Here is a 20,331-nt window from a genome sequence, read left to right on the forward strand (position 1 = left end):
GCCTGAATCAGCGACACGGTGGGTAGAGAGTTATCAGGTGCGGTCGGACGGGGCAGAACAGGCGCAAGGGCTTCCAGTTCGCGGCGAACGATGCGGGTCACAGTGCCGGTAACGGGGTCATCATCGGAAGAGGCGCGGGACGGTAATCGGTGTTCCTCACAGGAAGAAGTAGCGGCAGTATTAGGGAGCCGAGAGAATTGCTGTGGAATTCGGCGGCTTTTAACCTTTTCGAAATGACGGCATTCTTTTATGATTGCGTCCACGGTGGTGCAGTCTTTGCAAACCAGTAAGTTAAAAGCATCATCCGCAATCCCTTTCAGAATATGGCTCACTTTGTCGGACTCGGTCATGGCGGCGTCGACCTTGTGGCAAAGCGCCAAGACATCTTGGATATATGCCACATAGCTTTCGGTTGACGACTGGGCGCGCGACGCGAGCTGCTTCTTCGCGGAGAGCTTCCGGTCATCGGGTCTGTCAAACAAAGTACGGAGCTTTTCTTTAAAAGTGTCCCAGCTCGTCAGTTCTTCTTCGTGGGTTTCGTACCAGACCCGGGCCGTGCCACTAAGATAGAAGATCGCATTCGCTAGCATCACGGTGGGATCCCACCGGTTATAGGTGCTCACTCGCTCATATAGGCTGAGCCAGTCGTCGACATCGGTGCCGTCGTTCCCAGAAAAGGTACCAGGGTCACGGGGAGGAGCCATGACCACGAAGGGAGCAGAGGGAGCAGAGGGAGCAGAGGGAGTGGTTCGTGACTCGCCGGGTGGAGCCATGATGGTAGTAGCCCCGGCCTGACGACCGCTTCGGAGCTGCGTGGCGTGGAGATCGTTTACCCAGCACCTCCACCAAAGATGTTACGTGGCCCGAAGTCTATGTCGGCACAAGGACGACCGGAGCACAGGGTCCAGATCACAGCTAGCCCCGAGCGGCAAGCGCGCACACACCGGGCACTTCCTCTGCGTCGTCTTCACGGAGATTATCCGTTGCAATATTGCGGTTAACTTTGCGCGTATTTTCTTGTTTTGCTTCCACACCGTAGGCGACCGGGTTCTGCCTCATCCCCTCTCCATCGCGGCCAACCCAGTCAAAAAAAATCAATGGGCCCAATTGGGAAACCAATTAGAATGAAATGGTGCCAATTGGGAGATCAATGGGTTCAATTGGTAGGTCAGTGGGTATAATTGGGCGCCCAATGAAACCAATTGGGCAGCCCGTTGGTCCAATTGGTTTTGTCATTCCCAATGGGTCACCCAACTCACTCTAGGCAGCATTTCAAATCAGACAGGTGGTCAAGAATATTAGACACAAATAGCCAGCACACGATTGCATTTATTTACGTAGCATATAATGTGGATCCAAAGAATGATGTGTTCACAAGATCATAAATTTGATACCAAAGAATGTCAAACTGAAGTAAAACATGAAAGTGAAACAATAGCATATATACATTCAGCAATAAATCATGCAAAAGCGAAAACTACTAACATAGTAACAGCACTCAGATTGAAAGATATTTACAAAGAGGCTGCAGACAAATAGAAATCAATTTGTTTAACAAGAAATCTGCCCCATCCAGTTTGCAATACAAGATTAACACAATTTATGGCCAGACAAATGGTGTAACCGATGAGTGAATTTCTTCAAACTTCTGTATCAGAAGCAATGAAAATTTGTTGCAAAAATTTCAGGTTTTGTAGCAGAAAGGATCGGTGCAGTGAGATGACTGCGCACAAAAGATCAGACGAAAATGAAACTATGCAGCAAAAGAAAGTGCACAGGCAGCACTCTATGAAATGCACAGTTAGCAAAGGATGGCTTAAAGGCTTTTGCTTGTCCTTTCCTTTGCTTGTCCCATCCGCCGTAGTGGCTCAGTGGTTATGACGCTTGGCTGCTGACCCGAAAGACGCGGGTTCGATCCCGGCCGCGGCAGTCGAATTTCAATGGAGGCGAAATGCTAGAGGCCCGTGTACTGTGCAATGTCAGTGCGCGTTAAAGAACCCCAGGTGGTCGAAATTTCCGGAGCCCTCCACTACGGCGTCTCTCATAGCCTGAGTCTTTTTGGGACATTAAACCCCATAAACCAAACTAAACCAAACCTTTTCTTATCCCATTTCACCTAAAGGACCACAGTCCACTCTGCTAGACTATATGCGCGCTACAACTTCGCTCACTCCACTGTTCCTTGCCAATTATTCTGTGTGTACCGAGCATCATAGAGATCACAAGCTATCGTACTATCATGCAATGATGCACTGCACAGCCCTTAACTTAAGTTTCCTGAACCACAAGTGCAGAGCAACCCACGGAGGCTCTTCCTGGTCGCTAATTCCTTTCATCAGGGTCTAGCACTCCCATACATGTGCTTTTGCCGCTGTCCGGTGATCTGACATATCAAGAAGGCAGAGGTCAATTTATGTGAGCAGTGCACGATTGTGCAAGATAATTAGCACTGTTTAGAAATGTCACAATTTCAGCTTCGAGTTCAAAAGAACACAAAAAAATTTCATTTTCCAAACACTGCCTCATTACTCTGAATTGAAAATATGTGGTAAGATTCAAACTGAACAATACATTCTATTGAACTGTTAAAAATTTTTAATATTTCTGCACTTCTACTTTCCCCAACGCTGTAATGGAAACAGTTTGTACAAGTTAAAAATGATGGCTGATTTTGATTATGCTAATGTTTTTAATGATACTTGTGCAGTTGTGGCACAAAAATAGAGCCAAAAATTGATTTTGTAGCAGCATGTAGCAGGATTTGCCATTTGGAAAAGCAGCTCACCACTGCTAGATTGTTAGCAAGTTGACAATGCATGAGACTGCCTTACATTCTTTTGTCAACCACAGGTAGTCTTAATTCACTGAACGTGCACAACATAGGACACATCAAGCACTCTGAAAAAAAAAAACATCTAAGAGTTCACTGACAGATGTTTGTGAGTTGACTAGTGACAGTGCCAATAAAAGAGTTCCAGAACTTTACAGTGCCAGTTTATGGTCACATGACAGGGTTAATTGGAGAGACATGGGAGAGGCCTTTGCCCTGCAGTGGGCATAGTCAGGCTAATAATGATGAATTTGGCCACATTTAGGTTAAGGAAACATACAGAATGCCCCTGTGTGATGTCAGCGCACGTTAAGGCTGCAGGTGGACCCATCCATGAAGCATATGTCGTCGTCTGCAAATGGAGAACCCCAAGTGGTCCAAATTTATCCAGAGCCCTTAACTGCAATGTCTCTCATAGCCTTAGTCTCTCTGGGATGTTCCATAATTTGATTTTTAAGAGCATTAGCTCTTACTACTTACGTTTTCCAAGAATGCGTCTGTCTGTAATGGTCAAATTGATCAAAACAGTTATCATGTGACCACACTATGTCACATAGCAAAAGATAGCAAAAGCGGGCGCGTAGCGGCGCCTCATTTGATAACTATACTTTCGATCCGTTATATATGTGCCAGCATAGTGGCCACCGATATGGGACTCCCCGGCAGCACCATTTGCATAAAATTTGGGGGCCACCCATTTGACGCAGAATGTTCCAAGTGGTGTCAAATGACTTGGCATGTTCCTTAGGATAAAATTACTAAAAGATGAAACTCAAAATGTGTGGGATTCACACCGACGACCCTTCTCCCCCAAACCGTGCATTCCGACTACCTTCAGACGGCCATTACGGCCGAACCGTTTGTCACAGGGGGTTCCAGATAGTGTCAAACAATTCGACGTTTTGTGATGCACACGTTTGTAAAATTAATGAACTAATATAACGAGGAAATATACCAGATACAGCTAAGGTAACTGGAAGCTGCATAGTAGTGCAAAATCCATCGGGTAGATGGTGCTGCTTGGGCTTTAGAAAGGACGGTTCCAGAGAGAAAACATCCATAGATTTTGGATTTCACCTTCTCCTCGTTTACTGAGCACACCGATGTAAACACTTGAAGCTGCTGTAGCTAATGCCCATAAGTCGAACAATGAGGCAATGTTGGCAGATAATTTTTTTCTTCTGCAAAAACATTTAAAATTTTCTCAAACCGTTAATGAGCTTGGAACTGCAGCTACATATGTGTTATGAAGTTCCATGAGTACACAAACTCTCTCAATATTTGATGCTGGCAGAACAAGCACGTCCGGCTCTTCTGCCACAACCTTCAGAAAATGCCTCATAGTTACCATCGAATATTTTACTGGACTGCACTTGAGTTTCTTGAGGAGGACGTAAGTTTTGGAGTCACCACCACAAACCTGTTTTTCAAGGATGGCAAATGAGCCATCAGTCAATTAAACAACAGAATTATTTGTTCGCTTATTCAGCGCATACCCCCTGACAGTAAAAACTGATCCTTTCATGAGCATTCTAGCATACTGATTAGAATTTGCAGGTATACTGAATTCAGCTCCAACTTGACGGCCTGGTTGTTTGTATTCAGTCCCATTTCCAAAGAAGCGGATGCCGTCACTGGAGCAAACACTCTTTTTAGTAAATGCTGCGTCAAGAGAGGTGCAAAACTGCACTACCCGTTGGTCAACAGCAAGCTGGGTTAGCTGTTGAGCTACATCCTCCATTTGCAAACGACGACACACTTGATGAGGGATTCCATTTGCTGCCTCCACAACCTCCTTTAGGCTGCCATTCCCCGACTCAAAAGGGAAGGCTGAATGAGCCCACAGTGGCCCCCAGTGCCGAACACTCTTCACAATGTGTGTGAGCTGATGCATATTGTAAGTCATAAATTGTTTCCCATATAGAATTTCCGCACGTATGTGGAACTCCATGAGAAGCTCCGCTGCCATGTCAATTTCAGAGGCCTCAATGTTGCATTTTAACATAATATGGAGGGCTTCGACTAAGCATGCCCAGTGTTGTAGATATGTTTTTGACAGAATGCCATCAAGCACTGGGATGCTGTAGAATAATATCCAGTTTTCAAGTTCTTTGGCTTTCCACCATCTGCGCTCTTTGGTCGGTCTCTGCATGCGTCTGACTATTTTCGGAGGCTGTATGGCCATTAACCTTTGGTCAATTCTCTCTTGCTCATGGCTGATTGAATGCTGGCAGTTGGATGACTGAAGCCATATATCTAAAAACTGACGGCCGATTCCGAGCAGAATGCAGTGCATATAGTCTGGAACAAAACTTGACACTATGTCAAAGTATGGCAGAGCAATCAAAGGCGATATAGTTTTTACACCATGGATGGGCTTATTTTCTTTTTCTGCAGCCTCCATGTCGATTAGCATTTGCGTTTCAGTGCGGTCAATAGGATCGACACTAAGTACAGGGTACCGCATTGAGCCCCCAGCCCATTCCCCTTCTTGGGGGCACCAACTGCAACCAAAATACCCATTGAATTGGGTAACTTCTTGCATTAGTGCCCGCGCAACAAAATCGACAGCACAGCACACACAGAAAGCCTTGAATTTCTTAGTTTTTCCTTGACGCTCTAGGGTGAAACCCTCATTACTTAAATGATTCATGGCATCAACAAATGTACCTTGGAATAATGCCATGTCTGGCTTTTGTTTCCCAAACCACAAGGCGGCTAGAACAAGCTTCGCCATCCTTTGCTCAACTGGCACTTCATTGACAATTAGCTGAATTGGCCAAATAGAAGTACCACTTGATTTAAAAAGCGGTGCGCCATCTGCATTTAATGAAAAACTAATCTTCGGTGCAACTTCTGCAGTTTTTGTAACAAAATCGCGGTACAGCTGTCCATCCCATATATCTGAAAGAGTGCTATTTTGGGGCAGCGATTCTGTCAAGTCTAATAATTCACAATTGTTCAGTAACTTTTGTAGCTGAGACTCAATATCTAAGAGTACAAAGAATGGTATGTCTTCAAGTTTGGAAACATTGATTACATTGCTGCATTCTGGGCACTCAAAAGATGAATTTGTATCAATCTTGCTTATATGTGCAAAGCAATCAGGACAAAAAAAGTGAAAAATCATTGATGTCCCAGACTGCTCAAGCAGTTTGATAAGCCTGTACTGGGAGTGAGGCAAGATTGGGCGCTCAAAGAAACTGTTGATCATTTCTATAAGGCTTGTGAGCCCTGTTAGGGATAGCTTATTTTTTAAGGCATATTTCAGCACCATCAGAAGAGCATCCCCCTTTGTCACGACTACTTTTTCATTGATGAGCTCTTCAAAAAGATGGCTAAACAAAGAGTTTTCGCCAGGCCCAGGTTCCTTGTCAGGTTGTTCAGGTAGCGACTCCTGAAATGAAAATTATGATTTAGAAGGTCTGAACAAGCACCCTTAGCGATGCTTAAATGGTGCCTGCTCAAACAAGATAAAAGGAACTACACCTTTTAACAACATTTTACCCGAAAAAGCCGACAAAAGTTAACAGCAGGTGAAATAACTTGAACAGCTAACAATGCCTAAACAGTACAACTGTCTACTACAAGTGATTTCCAACCTTTAAGAGCTACTTACTGACAGTGGCAGCAGCTTTAATTTTTTCAGACAGATCCCCAAAAATTGATGTGATCGCTTCTGGAGCTCTAAAAAGGAAACTCTAGCCCCTATGTCACGGCCTCTGGATGGAAGCGGGTGCGCTTCCACTGAGCGATCGTGCCCGCGGTTTACTCGAAAGCTACTAACCTCGCTGTCATACACTGACGAAGATCCACTCGTATCCTGTTCTTGTGGAGTTTCTGCACATCTACTGCCATCAAGAGATGCAGGTTCACCCCCATTTGTGTTGCTGCGTCATAATCGGCAGCATCGGAATCTGTTTCTTCAGTCCCGCTACTGTCGCTGCTAGCCAGACCTGCGGGAACACCACCTAGAGCGGAGTCTTCTTCCCAAGGCGAGGGGTCATCTTCAGACGACAAGGCTGCGTCTGAAGTTCCCTGCGACAATACAAGCATATGTTTAAGTCGCGCGTGTACGCTCTGTCCTAAATATTGTCTAAAGACATACAGAATGAACTTACAGCACGTTGGTGGCGGGCGCGCGCGGTAGACCGAGGAAGTTGAAAATCTGCAGCCGGGCTCAAGTAGGCTTTGTAAGGTCCTCGCTTTCTTCGTTTTCGCGAAGAATGCATTTCTGTTGTCAAATTTAGTGGCGACCAGAACGCATGAAAACTTTATCTACTGCATTCCAAACTGCCTTTGACAGCAGCACACAAACACAAACACAGCTGACAGCTGCCATCTTGAAAATAATTGTCTAGCTGATCCAGTCGATGTTATTGCTCCGCTTCGTATTCATTGTAGAAGTGTTTGTATCTTCGATATGCGTTTCTTTCTCCACAAAAAAATGAATGAATAAAATGTTATTTTTTATAACATTAAAACACATTAAGAACAAGCTTTTGTTGTGTTAAAGTTTGTTACTTTATTACTTGTAAAGTGGGAAACTGATTGCTAAATCCTGAATGCTGATATGCAGCGTAAACAAAAGATGTGCAGGCCACGTGTTTTCAGTCGGCTCTCTCTCTTGTAGCTCGCAGCCTGGTTGTACTAGTTGCTCCTTGCTGTTTCATAATGATGGTGAGCCACGCTTACGTGCGCTATGAAGACGACAAAAAATATGCCATCGTCTCCATTGATGACATTGAAGACTTTCAGCGCAATGAAAAAGACTTTTCTCCAAGGGCGTATTATGCCGTGAAGTGGACAGCGGCGGACGGCAGTTCGGATTTTTACCGCTCGCGCGTTTTAATCTTGGGCGGTAAGTTCATTTCAGCTGGCTTGTTGAATATGTATAGATTTATTTTATGGTGTCTTGCATGACGGCAGAGCCGAATTGTTCCCCAGAAAAAAAAAGTGCTGTTAGCGTCACTTGTCAGTAAGCTAGTGCATCGATCAGCTTCGCGAGCAGGTTTTACTTCACACGCACTTGTAGCGCCTCAATCGATTATTTCTCTTTGACGATCTCAATGCAAGGTGCATATATGCGATCACATTAAATCAGACATTTGCAGAAGTACCTTTTGAAGGCCACTTGGTTCATTATCACATGGAGTAAACATGGCTAAGAACGGAAGGAAAACAATGGGAATGAAGCCGGCTCCCATGTTGCAGGGTTTTTTTTTTTAAGTTAGTTGCACGATTTTTTCTTGACTGCATATTTTGCTGTCAGTCGCCATCTCTTGTATGACAGTGCTGTATAAAAAGTGTGTTCCCACGAGAGGTAATTAGTAGTCGGCACTCTTCATTGTCTTCGTTCTTCCCGTATCTTTCGTGCCTTAATTGTTAACCTAGATGAGAAGATTGACAAAGATTATTTTGCTTTATTTTAATCTTTTTTTTAGCGATGCTATTATAGCTCAGAGGTGAACTGATCAGCGAAAAATAGGCCATGGGGAAACTTGTTCTGACGAGTTTCATTGTTATTCATTACATCATGTGCATATTACATCATTGATGTAAGTTTGCTATATGTTACAACTTCTTTTTTATCCTGGATTGACATAATTTTCAGAGTCAGAAGATGATGTGGCTTCAAAGGTTGCCCGCAGTAGGGTGAGAATAAATAGATTGCTGGACTCGAGTGACAGTGACGATGATGTGCTCCAAGAGGTAAGTACCTGGTTGCATGTGTTCTGTCTGGTGCCTGTGACTTATGTTTTCTTTCGGGGAGTTGAGACATAACAAAGTGATTTTTTCCTGCACAGCCTCCTCCAAAAAAAAAGAAGAAGGATGGGCCTAGACAGCATCTTCTGGAAATTCTTGACGCAAAGAAAAAGCAGCTTAGGCACGCAGTAGATGACGAAAACTTGCATAAAAAAAAAGTAGGCCTGAACATAGTCGCACAGCCTACAAAGAGAATACAATGTTGAAAGAAGACGTAAAAACAAAGATGAAGAAATCAGGAACCTGAAATCAAAATTGCAAATACAAGAGGAGGAAATCCTGCAGCTGCGCAGGCTAAATGTGGGCCTGCAAGAAAAGATTTTGGCCAGGATTGATGTTGGGGAAGGTATGTGGCTGAAAGCTTTTGGCACTAATCTGAAGCAGTTAGTGCTGGCATGTTAGATGCTATATATATGACATGTGTATAACGAAGTTTGAAACATGTCATTAATATAAGTACTTCATGTACTCTTTCGAGAGTTTCCATTCACAAAGGCTGGTTGCAGGCCTAAATGTCAAGTACATAACTGTTTCCATTAATGAAGTGTTTCATACTTCACTACACACACACACAAAACTGCTATGAGATCAGAGTCAGCGTTCAAGCGGAGATATTGTAAGTGCCAAATTTTGGTTCTCTAGCTTTTAACAATGCGTAACTCACATCAGCATGCCCAGGTGCTCTTTTATTTAGTCTGGGTTTTGAAACAGGTTGTTCTGATTGCTGAAAATTAAAATGGTGAAGCACCGACATGGTCTTAGCATGCCTTACCATCGATCACCTGTTGAAGCTTCAAAAGCTTAAAGCAAGAAATTTAATATAAATTATTTGCATACACTACACAGTCATCTGCAAATTTTCTGCCTGAACTTCTTTAAAATACAGTTGGATGTAAGATAAAAGGTAGTCTCAGGAACGAGTTATGAAGTAGGTGGTAGAACATTTGGACTGCTTTTAGTTTTTGTAGGATCCAGTTGTGCTGTACTTGGCAGCTTTCTATCCGGTACCTAGCCTGCATACTGCAGTTGCAGAATAACTGAATTTGCCAAATTTTTCAGTGTGTTTATGCATGTGCTAATACCCAATATAGGCATCTTGGTCACCCCTCCTGCCACTCGAGCTGCACCAACCACATCGGATAGCAGCAGTGGCAGATCCCTGCCGCAGCATGCATCCTGTAGTGCAGCAGAATCATCAACAGAGAGTTCACTTCAAGGTGACGACATGGTAGGTTAAACTGCATTTTAATCGACTGCATGCTGATCCGTCTTGACAAAAGGCTGAAAAACGTTCCATGTACATGTCAAGAGATTTTTGTTTTCTCTAGGTGGACATCCGCCAAGGGCTCTACATACAACGAGAGGCCTGGAAATGTATTCAGGGCCAACAGAAAGACTCTATATTTGTAAAGGAGTTGATGATGGCCATATGGAAGAAGGAGGACTTAGTCAATAGGTCGCTGCAAGGTAAATTAGCATGCATTGTATCTTATTTCTAAATCATAACTGCTATTTCTCATCCTTGTAGATAACTGAAAGCTTCAATCGTTATTTTGTTTGTATGCAGGCAAAAAATGTCCGCGATTTCCAGACAAGGCAGTAAAGAGCCAACTGTCCCCCTGGAAAGTTGACGTCATGCGAGGTAAGAGTTAAATGATGTAGCACATGATGCAAAATAGTGCAGCTAGTCATAGCACTGAGGGGCAAATAAGGACAAAGGAACTGTTTGGCTGGTATTTCTTATTTTTGGGTTGGGGGGGGGGGGGGGGTTGGGATTTGTCTTTTGATGTAAAACGTCCCCTACATGAAGCTTTTTTGGTGGGAAACTTGATTTCAGAATGCTACAAGGCACGGCTGACAAGGCAGAATATACCGGCAGGGCTGTTGCCAGCTGCCACAAAGAATCTCAACCACTTTATTGTGGAGAAGCTGGCAGATATTGATAAGGGATTCAAGAGGTAAGCTGCTACTTTACAGCATGAATTTGCAGTGAAGCCCCACCTACATTTAGTCTCGCCACACACCCCTACGACAAAGCCATACTCTATTGTTTTTACTGAAACAAGGACCTAATAACAAGGTGTAACTATTAGCTCTAGAGTTTTGAGTCGTCTGGTTTGACTAGTATAGTCAGTCATTAAAATTGTGATTCTGTTTACCGTTATGATTCTGCCCCGAAAGGGTGTCGGCAGGGAGTACATTTACTTAAAGGTGCAGTGAAGAGGAATCTGAACTCGTCTTTCAGCCGCAGGAACTCAATCTGCACGTTCCAAGCATTCTTAGAAACGTCAATATATTGCCCTGTGTGGTCGATTTCCCTAATTAAATTGAATTAACGTCCGGATCCTGCCTTTTTTTTAATTCTCCCCGTACGGTGGGTGGAGTCGACCAATGCGTGGAGTGCCTTTCACCCAGTCCCGTGGCGGCTTGCCAGTCTGCCATCGGCGGAGTAATACGTAGTAATCCGAAGTAGCAAATAGTCCGCGCGTATTTTTATTTCTGCGGGCTTATTTTGTGGCTATATTACCATCGAATGAAACTATTTATTCATGGAAACCTAAAAAACAAAATAAAGCGAAAGCAAAGCCGCCACGGAGCTGGCTGAAAGGCACTCCCACGCGTCGGTCGACTCCGCCCACCATACGGGGAGAATTGAAAAAATGAAGGCGGGAGCCGGATGTTAATTCAATTTAATTAAGGAAATCGGCTACACAGGGCGATAAGTCGCAGTTTCTAAGAATGCTCGGAACGTGTGGATCGAGTGCCCTGCGGCAAAAAGACGAGTTCAGATTCCTCTTCATTGCACCTTTAAAGCATGCAGCGACTGCAGATCTCGAAATTAAATAACTTAAACATTCAGCTATGATGCAGGGATTATTGCTTAAATACATTCTATTTTTTGGGTAGTTTGAGATCCTTGAACATTGAACTTTTTTTTTCGCTTTAATTTTTCAGGGCATCAAAGGATAACCATGACCACTGAGTGGACACAGATGACGTGGAGGCTGATGTTGGTGGGAAAGGATTGGCAGTGCAATAAATATGATAGTGCACCCTCTTTGTGGCCAACATTTCTACAAAATTATTGGAACGGAGTCTTCTGTGCGTATCGCAAGTGGTTGATATGAAAATCTGCCTGTCGAGCCATATCACTCGAACTAGTGAAGTCTGGGCTAGTTTTGCATCAGGCTGTGTGACCCTACAAATCTATTGGGTCGTTAGTCAATATAAATAAATTTGGTTTGGTGGCATGGTTAGACTAATTCGACCACCATTAGGTCCAGTTGGATGACCACTTGAAACCAACTGGTGTACCCTTTGGTATGATTGGGAAACCAATTGAAACCAACTGGTCTACCAATTGGTCTCCATGGACAACCAATTAAAGCCAACTGGTGTACCATTTGGTCTGCTTGGGCAACCAATTGAAACCAACTGGTGTACCAATTGGTCTTTTTGGGCAACCAGTTAAAACCAACTGGTGTACCATTTGGTCTGTTTGGGCAGCCAATTAAAACTAATGGGTGTACCGTTTGGTCTGCTTGGGCAGCCAATTAAAACTAACGGGTGTACCGTTTGGTCTGCTTGGGCAACCAATTAAAACCAAATGGTGCACCAATTGGTCTGCTTGGGCAGCCAATTAAAACTAACGGGTGTACCGTTTGGTCTGCTTGGGTAGCCAATTAAAACCAACTGGTGTACCAATTGGTCTGCTTGGGTAACCAATTAAAACCAAATGGTGCACCATTTGGTCTGCTTGGGCAGCCAATTAAAACCAACTGGTGTACCATTTGGTCTGCTTGGGCAGCCAATTAAAACTAACGGGTGTACCAATTGGTCTGCTTGGGCAACCAATTAAAACCAAATGGTGCACCATTTGGTCTGCTTGGGCAACCAATTAAAACCAACTGGTGCACCATTTGATTTCTATTGGAGAACCAATTCATTTCAACTGGTTGGTGCCCAATGGGTGGCGAAAACACAACTGGTTGACCAATTGGTTTCAATGGGAAAATTTCCAATTGGACCCATTGGTTTTTTTTGACTGGGAACGAATGGAAAGAAGATATGAAACTCTGGCCTTCCCTGCAAGAAAACCACATTACATATTACCTGCTCAAAACAAAAGCCTGCGATCTGGAAGACGTCCAAGCCATCAAGAGTTTAGACTCTTATAACTTTGTAATAAGTGGGAAAGTGGGTCAGCTTCTCATTTACCAAGCTGACAAAGAGACTTGTTTCATTAAAGGGACAGTCTCACCTTCGCAAGCTGACTCTGACCGACCGTACCAAACATGGGTTTGCATTACAAGTGATTGCCGCATTTTATCCGGGTCCTGCTCCTGCAAAGTCGGCTTGACTGCCGTGTGCAGCCACGTCGGTAAGTGCAGTCATCGGCATTATTAATGCGTCAGCGTTACAGCAGACGTTCGAAGGAAAAGATTGAGTGTTGTCACTAACGCGGAAATTTGAGCTAGTTGGTTCACGTGTTGTCACTAGTTCAGGATTGGCCTAGAGGGTTGTCACATCACAAGTTGACCTGTGGAATGATAGTGGCTAAATGTCTAGTTAAATTGTGACTATGAGGCCGTAACATGACTGAAATGTCAATATGACATGAAACAGTATAAGGTAAATTAATTATGCTGAAAAGATAATTGGGGTAATCGTTGGGAATCGAGCCCGTGACCCATGGGTTGAGTCAGACACACTACTCCTATGCCATTGTGCATGCCCCTCCTACACTTAAAGGGGACATCGTGTGTCTTGTGGTGCCTAGCAGGACTGCTGATGTATGGTAATGAGTGTAATTAGAGGTACTAACTAAGAAGGTACCAAATAACCATTAAAGCTATTGCATTATACATAGCCTTAAGGGGGAGCTTAAATGTCCTCTTAATTTTTGCACTCCCTCCTGTTCCTAGAGATAGCTTAAACTACTTGTCTCATAGCTGTAGCTTGTGTCAACCACAATTTTGTGATCGAAATAAACTGTAGATCATTTATAACCTGCATGTGGTGCATGCAACCTCTCAGCTACCTCAGCAAACGACACTAAACCATCGTCATGCATTCTTGTTGCAGCTGCTTCCATTTATTAGCAATACTTTCTTCATACAGCTGTTTTGTTGAAAAATGACTCCTAACTGCACAAATTTGTCTGAGTAACATGCTATGCACATTTATGCTTTTCTGCATGTGTAAACAAGCTGTGTGGCCTCTACCTTCATGAAAAACTATGCAGGCTGTACATCTGCACCTATTACGTGAAAAAAGAAAAGAAGGTTGTGTAGAAGTGAGTGAGCCTTATTATGGACTCATCATCATCATTATTTATTGTCCCTTAAGGGCCCTGGGTAGGGAATTACATAAGGGGGGAAGCAAGAAAGTATGTTAATGGTCACATTTTGATACAAATGAAAGTAAACAAAAATGCATGGTAATGTTACACATCACTAGGAACCATACATAATGAAAGTACAATGTCAAAAGCAAATGAGCGACAAGAACACTCGTGATTCATGTCCGTATACGCTTACAAAACAGTTTTACAAGCACAATATGCACAAAATAGTATATAAGCGCAGAACAAAAGGTAGTTTATAAATTACACTAAAAGGCAGCAACAAGGCAGCACATCCTATAAAGGCTTCTTTGCCTCTCAAACAGTGATCCTCGTGTTTCCTCTCTGGGCTTTGTCTTGGGTCCGAAAACTATGAACTCACTTTCACATGCAGTAGCATTATTCATTGTAGCCACTGGTTGCTTTCAATTTTTTTCTATCTGCTTTTTTTTTCATATAACAAGGTGCAGTCCTGTGGAAGGTGGAGTTTGCCAGCCGAAAAGGCCTGACCGGACAGAGCTGCACTGACAAGAGTGCCATGTGGAACCAGGGCACAAAGAAAAATGTTAAGCCATCACAAATAGATGCCATGGATTTTAAGATGCGAAAGGAATGCGAAGACATGCAGCATAAAAAGCAGGAGGTTAATACAAAACATTATGAGACCCATGAGCAATATGTGAGAGAGATGCAGCAGTCTCTAATAGCACCCCTTCTTGACATAAAAGGGAGCCTCCTGCATCAGACTGTTGTTGCAAAAGTGTCGCCCACTGTGCTGGCTAAAAATATTTTAAGGAATACAGCCCCTGAGCTCACTCATGGTCGACATGATGATGACGAGCTATTGGCGTGCGACACCTGCTCAGACTTTTATAGTAAATGGGTATGTATTAAAGAGCAAATCAGGTTAAGTCTCATGGAGCTCACGCGCCAGCAGACTGGGAAGCTTTGGGAAGCTAGCCGCAAGCTGCGTCTCACAGCTTCTAATGTGTCAAAGGTTCCACGGAAGAAAGAAACGCCACCAGATAAGTTTGTCACATCATGCCTTTTCAGCCAGTTTCGGGGCAACAAGGCAACAAGTCATGGACAAAGGTTTGAGCCTGTTGCCAGGCGGATGTTTGAGAACCATCGTGGTGTCCATGTTGAACGTTGTGGCACAGTTGTTAGTGCCACGCATCCATTTTTATCGGCAAGCCCTGATGGCTTAGTTGGCACAGAGAGCATCCTAGAAATTAAATGCCCGTATGTAGATGACTGTCGGCCGCTTGTAGACTCCAACAAGTATGATGTCAAGAAGGACTCGAATGGAGTCCACTTTCTTGATATGAAAGGAAAAAATGGTTACTACTATCAGGTGCAGTTTATTATGTTCTGCACAGAGCGTATACACTGCTACTTCTATGTGTGGTCAGCCATGAACTCTATTTTAGTTTAAGTGCCCTATGATGTAGATTTTGTTTGCCTTCATATTTCAAGGCTGTCAGAATTCTACTTCAGGCACTACTTGCCCAGGCTTGTTGATGCTGTTCACAACAACAGCTTAGACATATCTGAATACAAGGCTATCGCTACACCAGCAGAACAGACTGAACAATAAACACTGAATGACCCGAGTTTTACTTTTTGTGTTTTGAGTTTTATTATTACTGCTTGAGACGTTGATGCAAAAGAAATATCGCTGCAGCAATCAGTGTATATCTATATACGAAATCCTGCAAATATGACCTGTAGCACTCATGTCCGTGTGCTTGAATACACAAAAACAAAGTTCCAGAGCATTACTTCTCAAGCACTTGAAAGACCAAACAACACAGTGTGTAACCTTTAAAGAGGTACAGACACAAAATTTTCCCACATAGTAGCGAATGATTTGTTTCATGGGTGCAAGGAGATGCCTTCTAGCAAGTTTCGCTCGCAGGCGTTGAGTGGAACATATGATTTTGAATGGTGTCTGATGAGCCGTTCGGCCTTTCCACTCGTATCCAGTGACATCAGGGTGCACTTGCCCAATTACTGAGACGTTACCAAACCTCGTAGTAGTTCACAGGAGCAACCAGTGCTTGCCAGCGGCACAGTCGTCATCAGTAATATAGTAGCACAGGTTGTCCAGTCGACTTGTACGTCAAGCTGCAGTTCAGTGCTGGAACTAACAGAAACAGAAGCTGCAGGTACAAAATTGTTTGTAATTATAAACTCTGTGCACAAGAGTTTTGAGCTCATTTTCACGATTACTATGCGTCTTTCTAGGCAAAAAAAAACAGATACTCGAAAACTTTGTGTCTGTACCCCTTTAACATGATGTAATAAAGTGGAACAAAATGGTGTACAATACTCAGACAATCCATCCAGTCTCCTTTCACAGCATCAAAAATTTTAAGTGTGCCCTAATGCTTGTCATGGAGCAATGGTGCCTTGGATGTCGCCCATTTCATTCTCACTGTCATTTTCCTTCTCTTCCTCTTCGCCGTTCGGATCAGCTATTAGTGGCCCTTTCAGATTGCACAACCCCGCACAAACTAGAACAATGCTGTTTATCAACTTCTTGTGATGAATAGGCAACGAATTCTTGAGAATTCTGTACACCTTAATACGATTAATTGCACGTTCAACATGAATTCTAAGGTGTGAGATCCGTCTGGACACCGTAGCTTCTGCTTCAGGAAACTGAAGCCTGCCTTTCGAGAAAGCTGGAGTGTTTAGTTTCACGCCCTTTTCCTTCATGGCATTGGTCAAACTAAATCCTCTGTCAGCCATGATTACGTGGCCTTCAGACAAGTTGTCAATAAAACCTGAATCTTCAACAATGAACTTGTCTGAAGCCCGTCCACCATAGGTGCCAGAAACAAACATTACGAAGCCACTCGGTGCAACTGCGACGAGAAACTTGATAGTGTTACAGCCCTTGTAGGAGCTGTATGTCTGCCCTATTGGGTAAAGTTTCTTCGGCCGCTGCATATACACTTCAGTGCAGTCTACAATAACAGTAGTGTCAGCATATTGGCTCTTGGCAAACTGTTGTGGCATTGTTGCTAAGATTGTATCAATTGGCAGCCATGCAACAACATTTGTCATAATGCCATGCAAAATTCCTATCATTTTACGAAATATTCTCCCTGTTTGTGCCACAAATGTGCCAAATCTCAGGGCCAAGTCAAAGTACAGGAGTCCCAATCGCAGTCGCATGAGAGTTAGCAAGACTTGGTCGCCAATGGTCATGTTTCCACAAACCTTACCAAGACCAGCCACTGTTGTCAGGAGTTTCCTAAAGCCATCGAGGCCAAGGCCTGTGTAAAAATTGCACACTGCCTCAGAAAGGTCCTCAGAAGCTGGTCTTGGTATGGTTTGTGTTCCTGAGCACTGAAATTTGGTTTCCGTAGCTCCATATGAGTGCTCAGCATGTATGAAGGAATATGGGTCTTCCCACTGAACACCAACACTGCAAACTTGCACCTCTGCTTGGCAACTCTTGTTGGTATGGTTTGTGTTCCTGAGCACTGAAATTTGGTTTCCGTAGCTCCATATGAGTGCTCAGCATGTATGAAGGAATATGGGTCTTCCCACTGAACACCAACACTGCAAACTTGCACCTCTGCTTGGCAACTCTTGTTGGTATGGTTTGTGTTCCTGAGCACTGAAATTTGGTTTCCGTAGCTCCATATGAGTGCTCAGCATGTATGAAGGAATATGGGTCTTCCCACTGAACACCAACACTGCAAACTTGCACCTCTGCTTGGCAACTCTTGTTACACTTTTGACTTGCTATTTCTTCTTGAGTCGAAGCAGAACCACGGTAGCTGAGATCAAGGACACTGTTCTCGGACTCATCCGAGTCTGGAGTCTGCTGCGAATGGTCTGCTGTGTCCCAGGTTGAACTTGAGTTAGAAGATGTGGCTTGTGCAGGTGCCACTGCTGAGACAGGATGCTCTGTGGCCTGCACATAAAAATAAAACAAAGCATTGAAGGAAATACCAGACGACATATAATGCGTTCATGCTCTCAAGCCTCCACTTAACGACACATTTTTTTTCATGGTATGGAAATTACAATTTATACCACATTTAGGTGAGTTGATTATGTTTGAGTGAGACAGCTTGACTACTTGGATGAAGACAAAGCAGAGACATTACCTGGCTATCCATTATTTGCACTGATGAAGGATTGGCCTCTGGCTGAAGGGTTCTCAGGATTGGCCTCCTTCGACGTGTCACCTATGTAAATGCACAGAGATTGTTCATGAGAACCGCCAAGCTCGAAAAAATGGTAACAATCCGGCACTTTTCTTATTTTCTCAGTATCCAACGTGTACATTCTTTACCAATTTTCAGATGTGGCTTGTTAATTGCAACCACATGTTTTGAACCCCAACACGTTAGTAACTCTTCTACAATTACAGCACAAAAAGCCGCCGCGGTGGCTCAGTGTTTATGGTGCTCGGCTGCTGACCTGAAAGACGCGGGTCCGATCCCGGCCGCAGCGGCCGAATTTCGACGGAGGCGAAATTCTAGAGGCCCGTGTAGTGTGCAATGCCAGTGCTCGTTACAGAACCCCAGGTGGTCGAAATTTCCGGAGCCCTTCGCTACAGCGTCCCTCATAGCCTGAGTCGCTTCGGTACATTAAACGCCCATAAAAAAACACAATTACAGCACACTAAAACAAGCTAAAAAAAGTCTGTGTGTGTTGTGTCTGTGACGTAGCGCAAGTCGTACGCGGTGTCATACGCATTTGAGCTTGCCTGTCACTGGGCGAAAAGCTATGCAGGAATCTCGAATGCGTCAACGCCAGCGCTTGCCGCGCCCATATCTAAGTACAGCGCACCCGGTATCTGTTTGACGTCGGTTATCGCTGCGTTCTAGCTCCGTAACGCGCACGCCTGTAATGGGTTGATAACGCCAATGGGCATATGGTTCAACGGCAAGACAGGCATCGGCAGCCTTGAGCTACCAGTTAATTTCTCGCTCTGTACGACCACGACTTCCAGCACTCGGTACGAGGCGTTCTTGGCACAGCAAGATCGGTTGCGGGTAAACGCGAGGCCCACACGCATCTCGTGTAAGAGCGCATTCATCACGATTTCAAAACAGCCATTTCCACCTCATGAAAGCTGATCTTCACGACGTACTCACCTTTTTCGCGTAGCCAAGTTCAAGCATTGGGCACGGATTTAGGGCGGTAGGTTTGCCGTCAATAAAATGAACGGAACAGACCTGTAATAAACGAAAAAAAAAAACGTGCAACGGCATCAGTGGCGCGGTGTCTCTCAGCAGAATGTTCACTACCACAAGTGGGATAACACTTACACGTGCAAGTTTGCTTGGCTTGAAGTTTTTGCGGTTGAGGGCGATTTCCCATTCCCTACACTTCTCAGGCGCAGCCGGAAACCTGTGCAACGAGTACACGCCGCACATACACACGCGCCTCTCGCACTGATGCTCGGAGCAGTTTTCGTCCATCAGAAGCTTGCGTTTACGTTGGTTGTTCTTGCAGTCAACGACGGCACAGTGCCGCCCCGACGAGTAGCTCTTGTACATCGTAGCTACTCACTCAAACCACTAATTAAAGACACAATCAAACGCCACGCAGAGTAAACACGAACATTCGCCTGTACCACACCGCTTATCCCGCAGTCCACGTCGAGAGGCGTCCTCTGGTGTCGAGAGTAGGAGCGCGCCTGCAGCCTGCGTGCGAGGCTAAAAGAATCTGGTCTATAGACCTTTGCAATGAGGCGCTCAAGGGAGCCGCCATATTTGGACTACTGGCGCCGTCTAGCGTCTGCTTGGCGGCGGCACCATGTTGGACCGTCGTTGCTCATCCTGGCTCAGCGCCAACAGCCGGCTCAGCGCCGCTGTTGTTACTGTATCGCTGTTTTCTGCATCTTCCGTGTTCACAGCGTCGTCTTGCAACTTTTGTGCTAGCCTCACCAGTGTCGAGAACCATCGCCTACACGTCGAGAGACACTTTCTGGCTACCAGCGTCCGTGCGACTGCCGGATCGCGTCGGCGCCGGCAAGCGTTGGCTCAGCGCTGCTGTTGCGGTTTGCATTTACGTTTCCCTGTGTCGTCTTTCTCCGCAGCGTCGTTGTTTAGCTTCAGTGCTAGACCTGCCAGTGTTGAGAGGTGTCGGCTTACGCTTCGAGGCCAACACTTTCTTGTTGTGGGCGCCTGAGGCTGCGAATCCGTCCGCGCGGCTGCCGGATGGCGTCGGCCTGAGCCAGTGTCGGCTTGCCGCCGGACTCCGAGGCACCCGTCGATATCGGAGGTAAGTCGTAGTTTAAGCCATCCAACGATTGCTACGTGTGCGGCATTGACGTTGAATATAATCAACACCGTTCTGTACAGTGGTACCGTTTTTGACATGCGGATAGTGCATCGAGGGTCGTGGTTGTGTAAATTCC

General features: G+C 44.7%; 1 protein-coding gene and 2 pseudogenes across 3 annotated transcripts; 1 reads left to right on the top strand and 2 right to left on the bottom strand.

Annotated features, from left to right (window-relative positions):
* Positions 1 to 1,309: 1,309 nt before the first annotated feature.
* On the bottom strand, positions 1,310 to 7,177 carry LOC149355224 (uncharacterized; annotated as a pseudogene). The gene is made up of 3 exons (XR_016291481.1): positions 6,952 to 7,177; positions 6,618 to 6,868; positions 1,310 to 6,227 (listed from the first exon to the last, which is right to left on the bottom strand). The product of XR_016291481.1 is annotated as an uncharacterized LOC149355224 (transcript).
* A 293-nt stretch (positions 7,178 to 7,470) lies between these two features.
* Positions 7,471 to 11,660, top strand: LOC149355225 (uncharacterized; annotated as a pseudogene). Its single transcript, XR_016289702.1, has 8 exons — positions 7,471 to 7,691; positions 8,445 to 8,542; positions 8,638 to 8,942; positions 9,688 to 9,824; positions 9,925 to 10,063; positions 10,164 to 10,238; positions 10,434 to 10,554; positions 11,552 to 11,660. The product of XR_016289702.1 is annotated as an uncharacterized LOC149355225 (transcript).
* Positions 11,661 to 16,334: 4,674 nt separating this feature from the next.
* LOC149355226 (uncharacterized) lies at positions 16,335 to 19,468 on the bottom strand. The gene is made up of 6 exons (XM_089576092.1): positions 19,238 to 19,468; positions 19,064 to 19,144; positions 18,068 to 18,148; positions 17,391 to 17,871; positions 17,174 to 17,224; positions 16,335 to 16,429 (listed from the first exon to the last, which is right to left on the bottom strand). Exons 1-6 carry the CDS (start codon positions 19,466 to 19,468, stop codon positions 16,335 to 16,337), a joined length of 1,020 nt encoding a protein of 339 aa, XP_089432218.1.
* Between the last annotated feature and the right edge of the window lie 863 nt (positions 19,469 to 20,331).

Source organism: Amblyomma mixtum, chromosome 3 (genome assembly GCF_055824585.1).
Source record: "Amblyomma mixtum isolate Tamu chromosome 3, ASM5582458v1, whole genome shotgun sequence".
Taxonomy (NCBI): domain Eukaryota; kingdom Metazoa; phylum Arthropoda; class Arachnida; order Ixodida; family Ixodidae; genus Amblyomma; species Amblyomma mixtum.

Excerpts from the sequence above, each read along its gene's own strand:
- LOC149355226 (XM_089576092.1), bottom strand. The coding sequence starts at position 19,468 with ATGTACAAGAGCTACTCGTCGGGGCGGCACTGTGCCGTCGTTGACTGC. Across the intron at positions 18,149-19,063 it reads AACTTGGCTACGCGAAAAAG|GTGACACGTCGAAGGAGGCC; the intron begins GTGAGTACGTCG and ends GCATTTACATAG. Across the intron at positions 17,225-17,390 it reads ACAAGAGTTGCCAAGCAGAG|GCCTTGGCCTCGATGGCTTT; the intron begins GTGCAAGTTTGC and ends ATTTTTACACAG.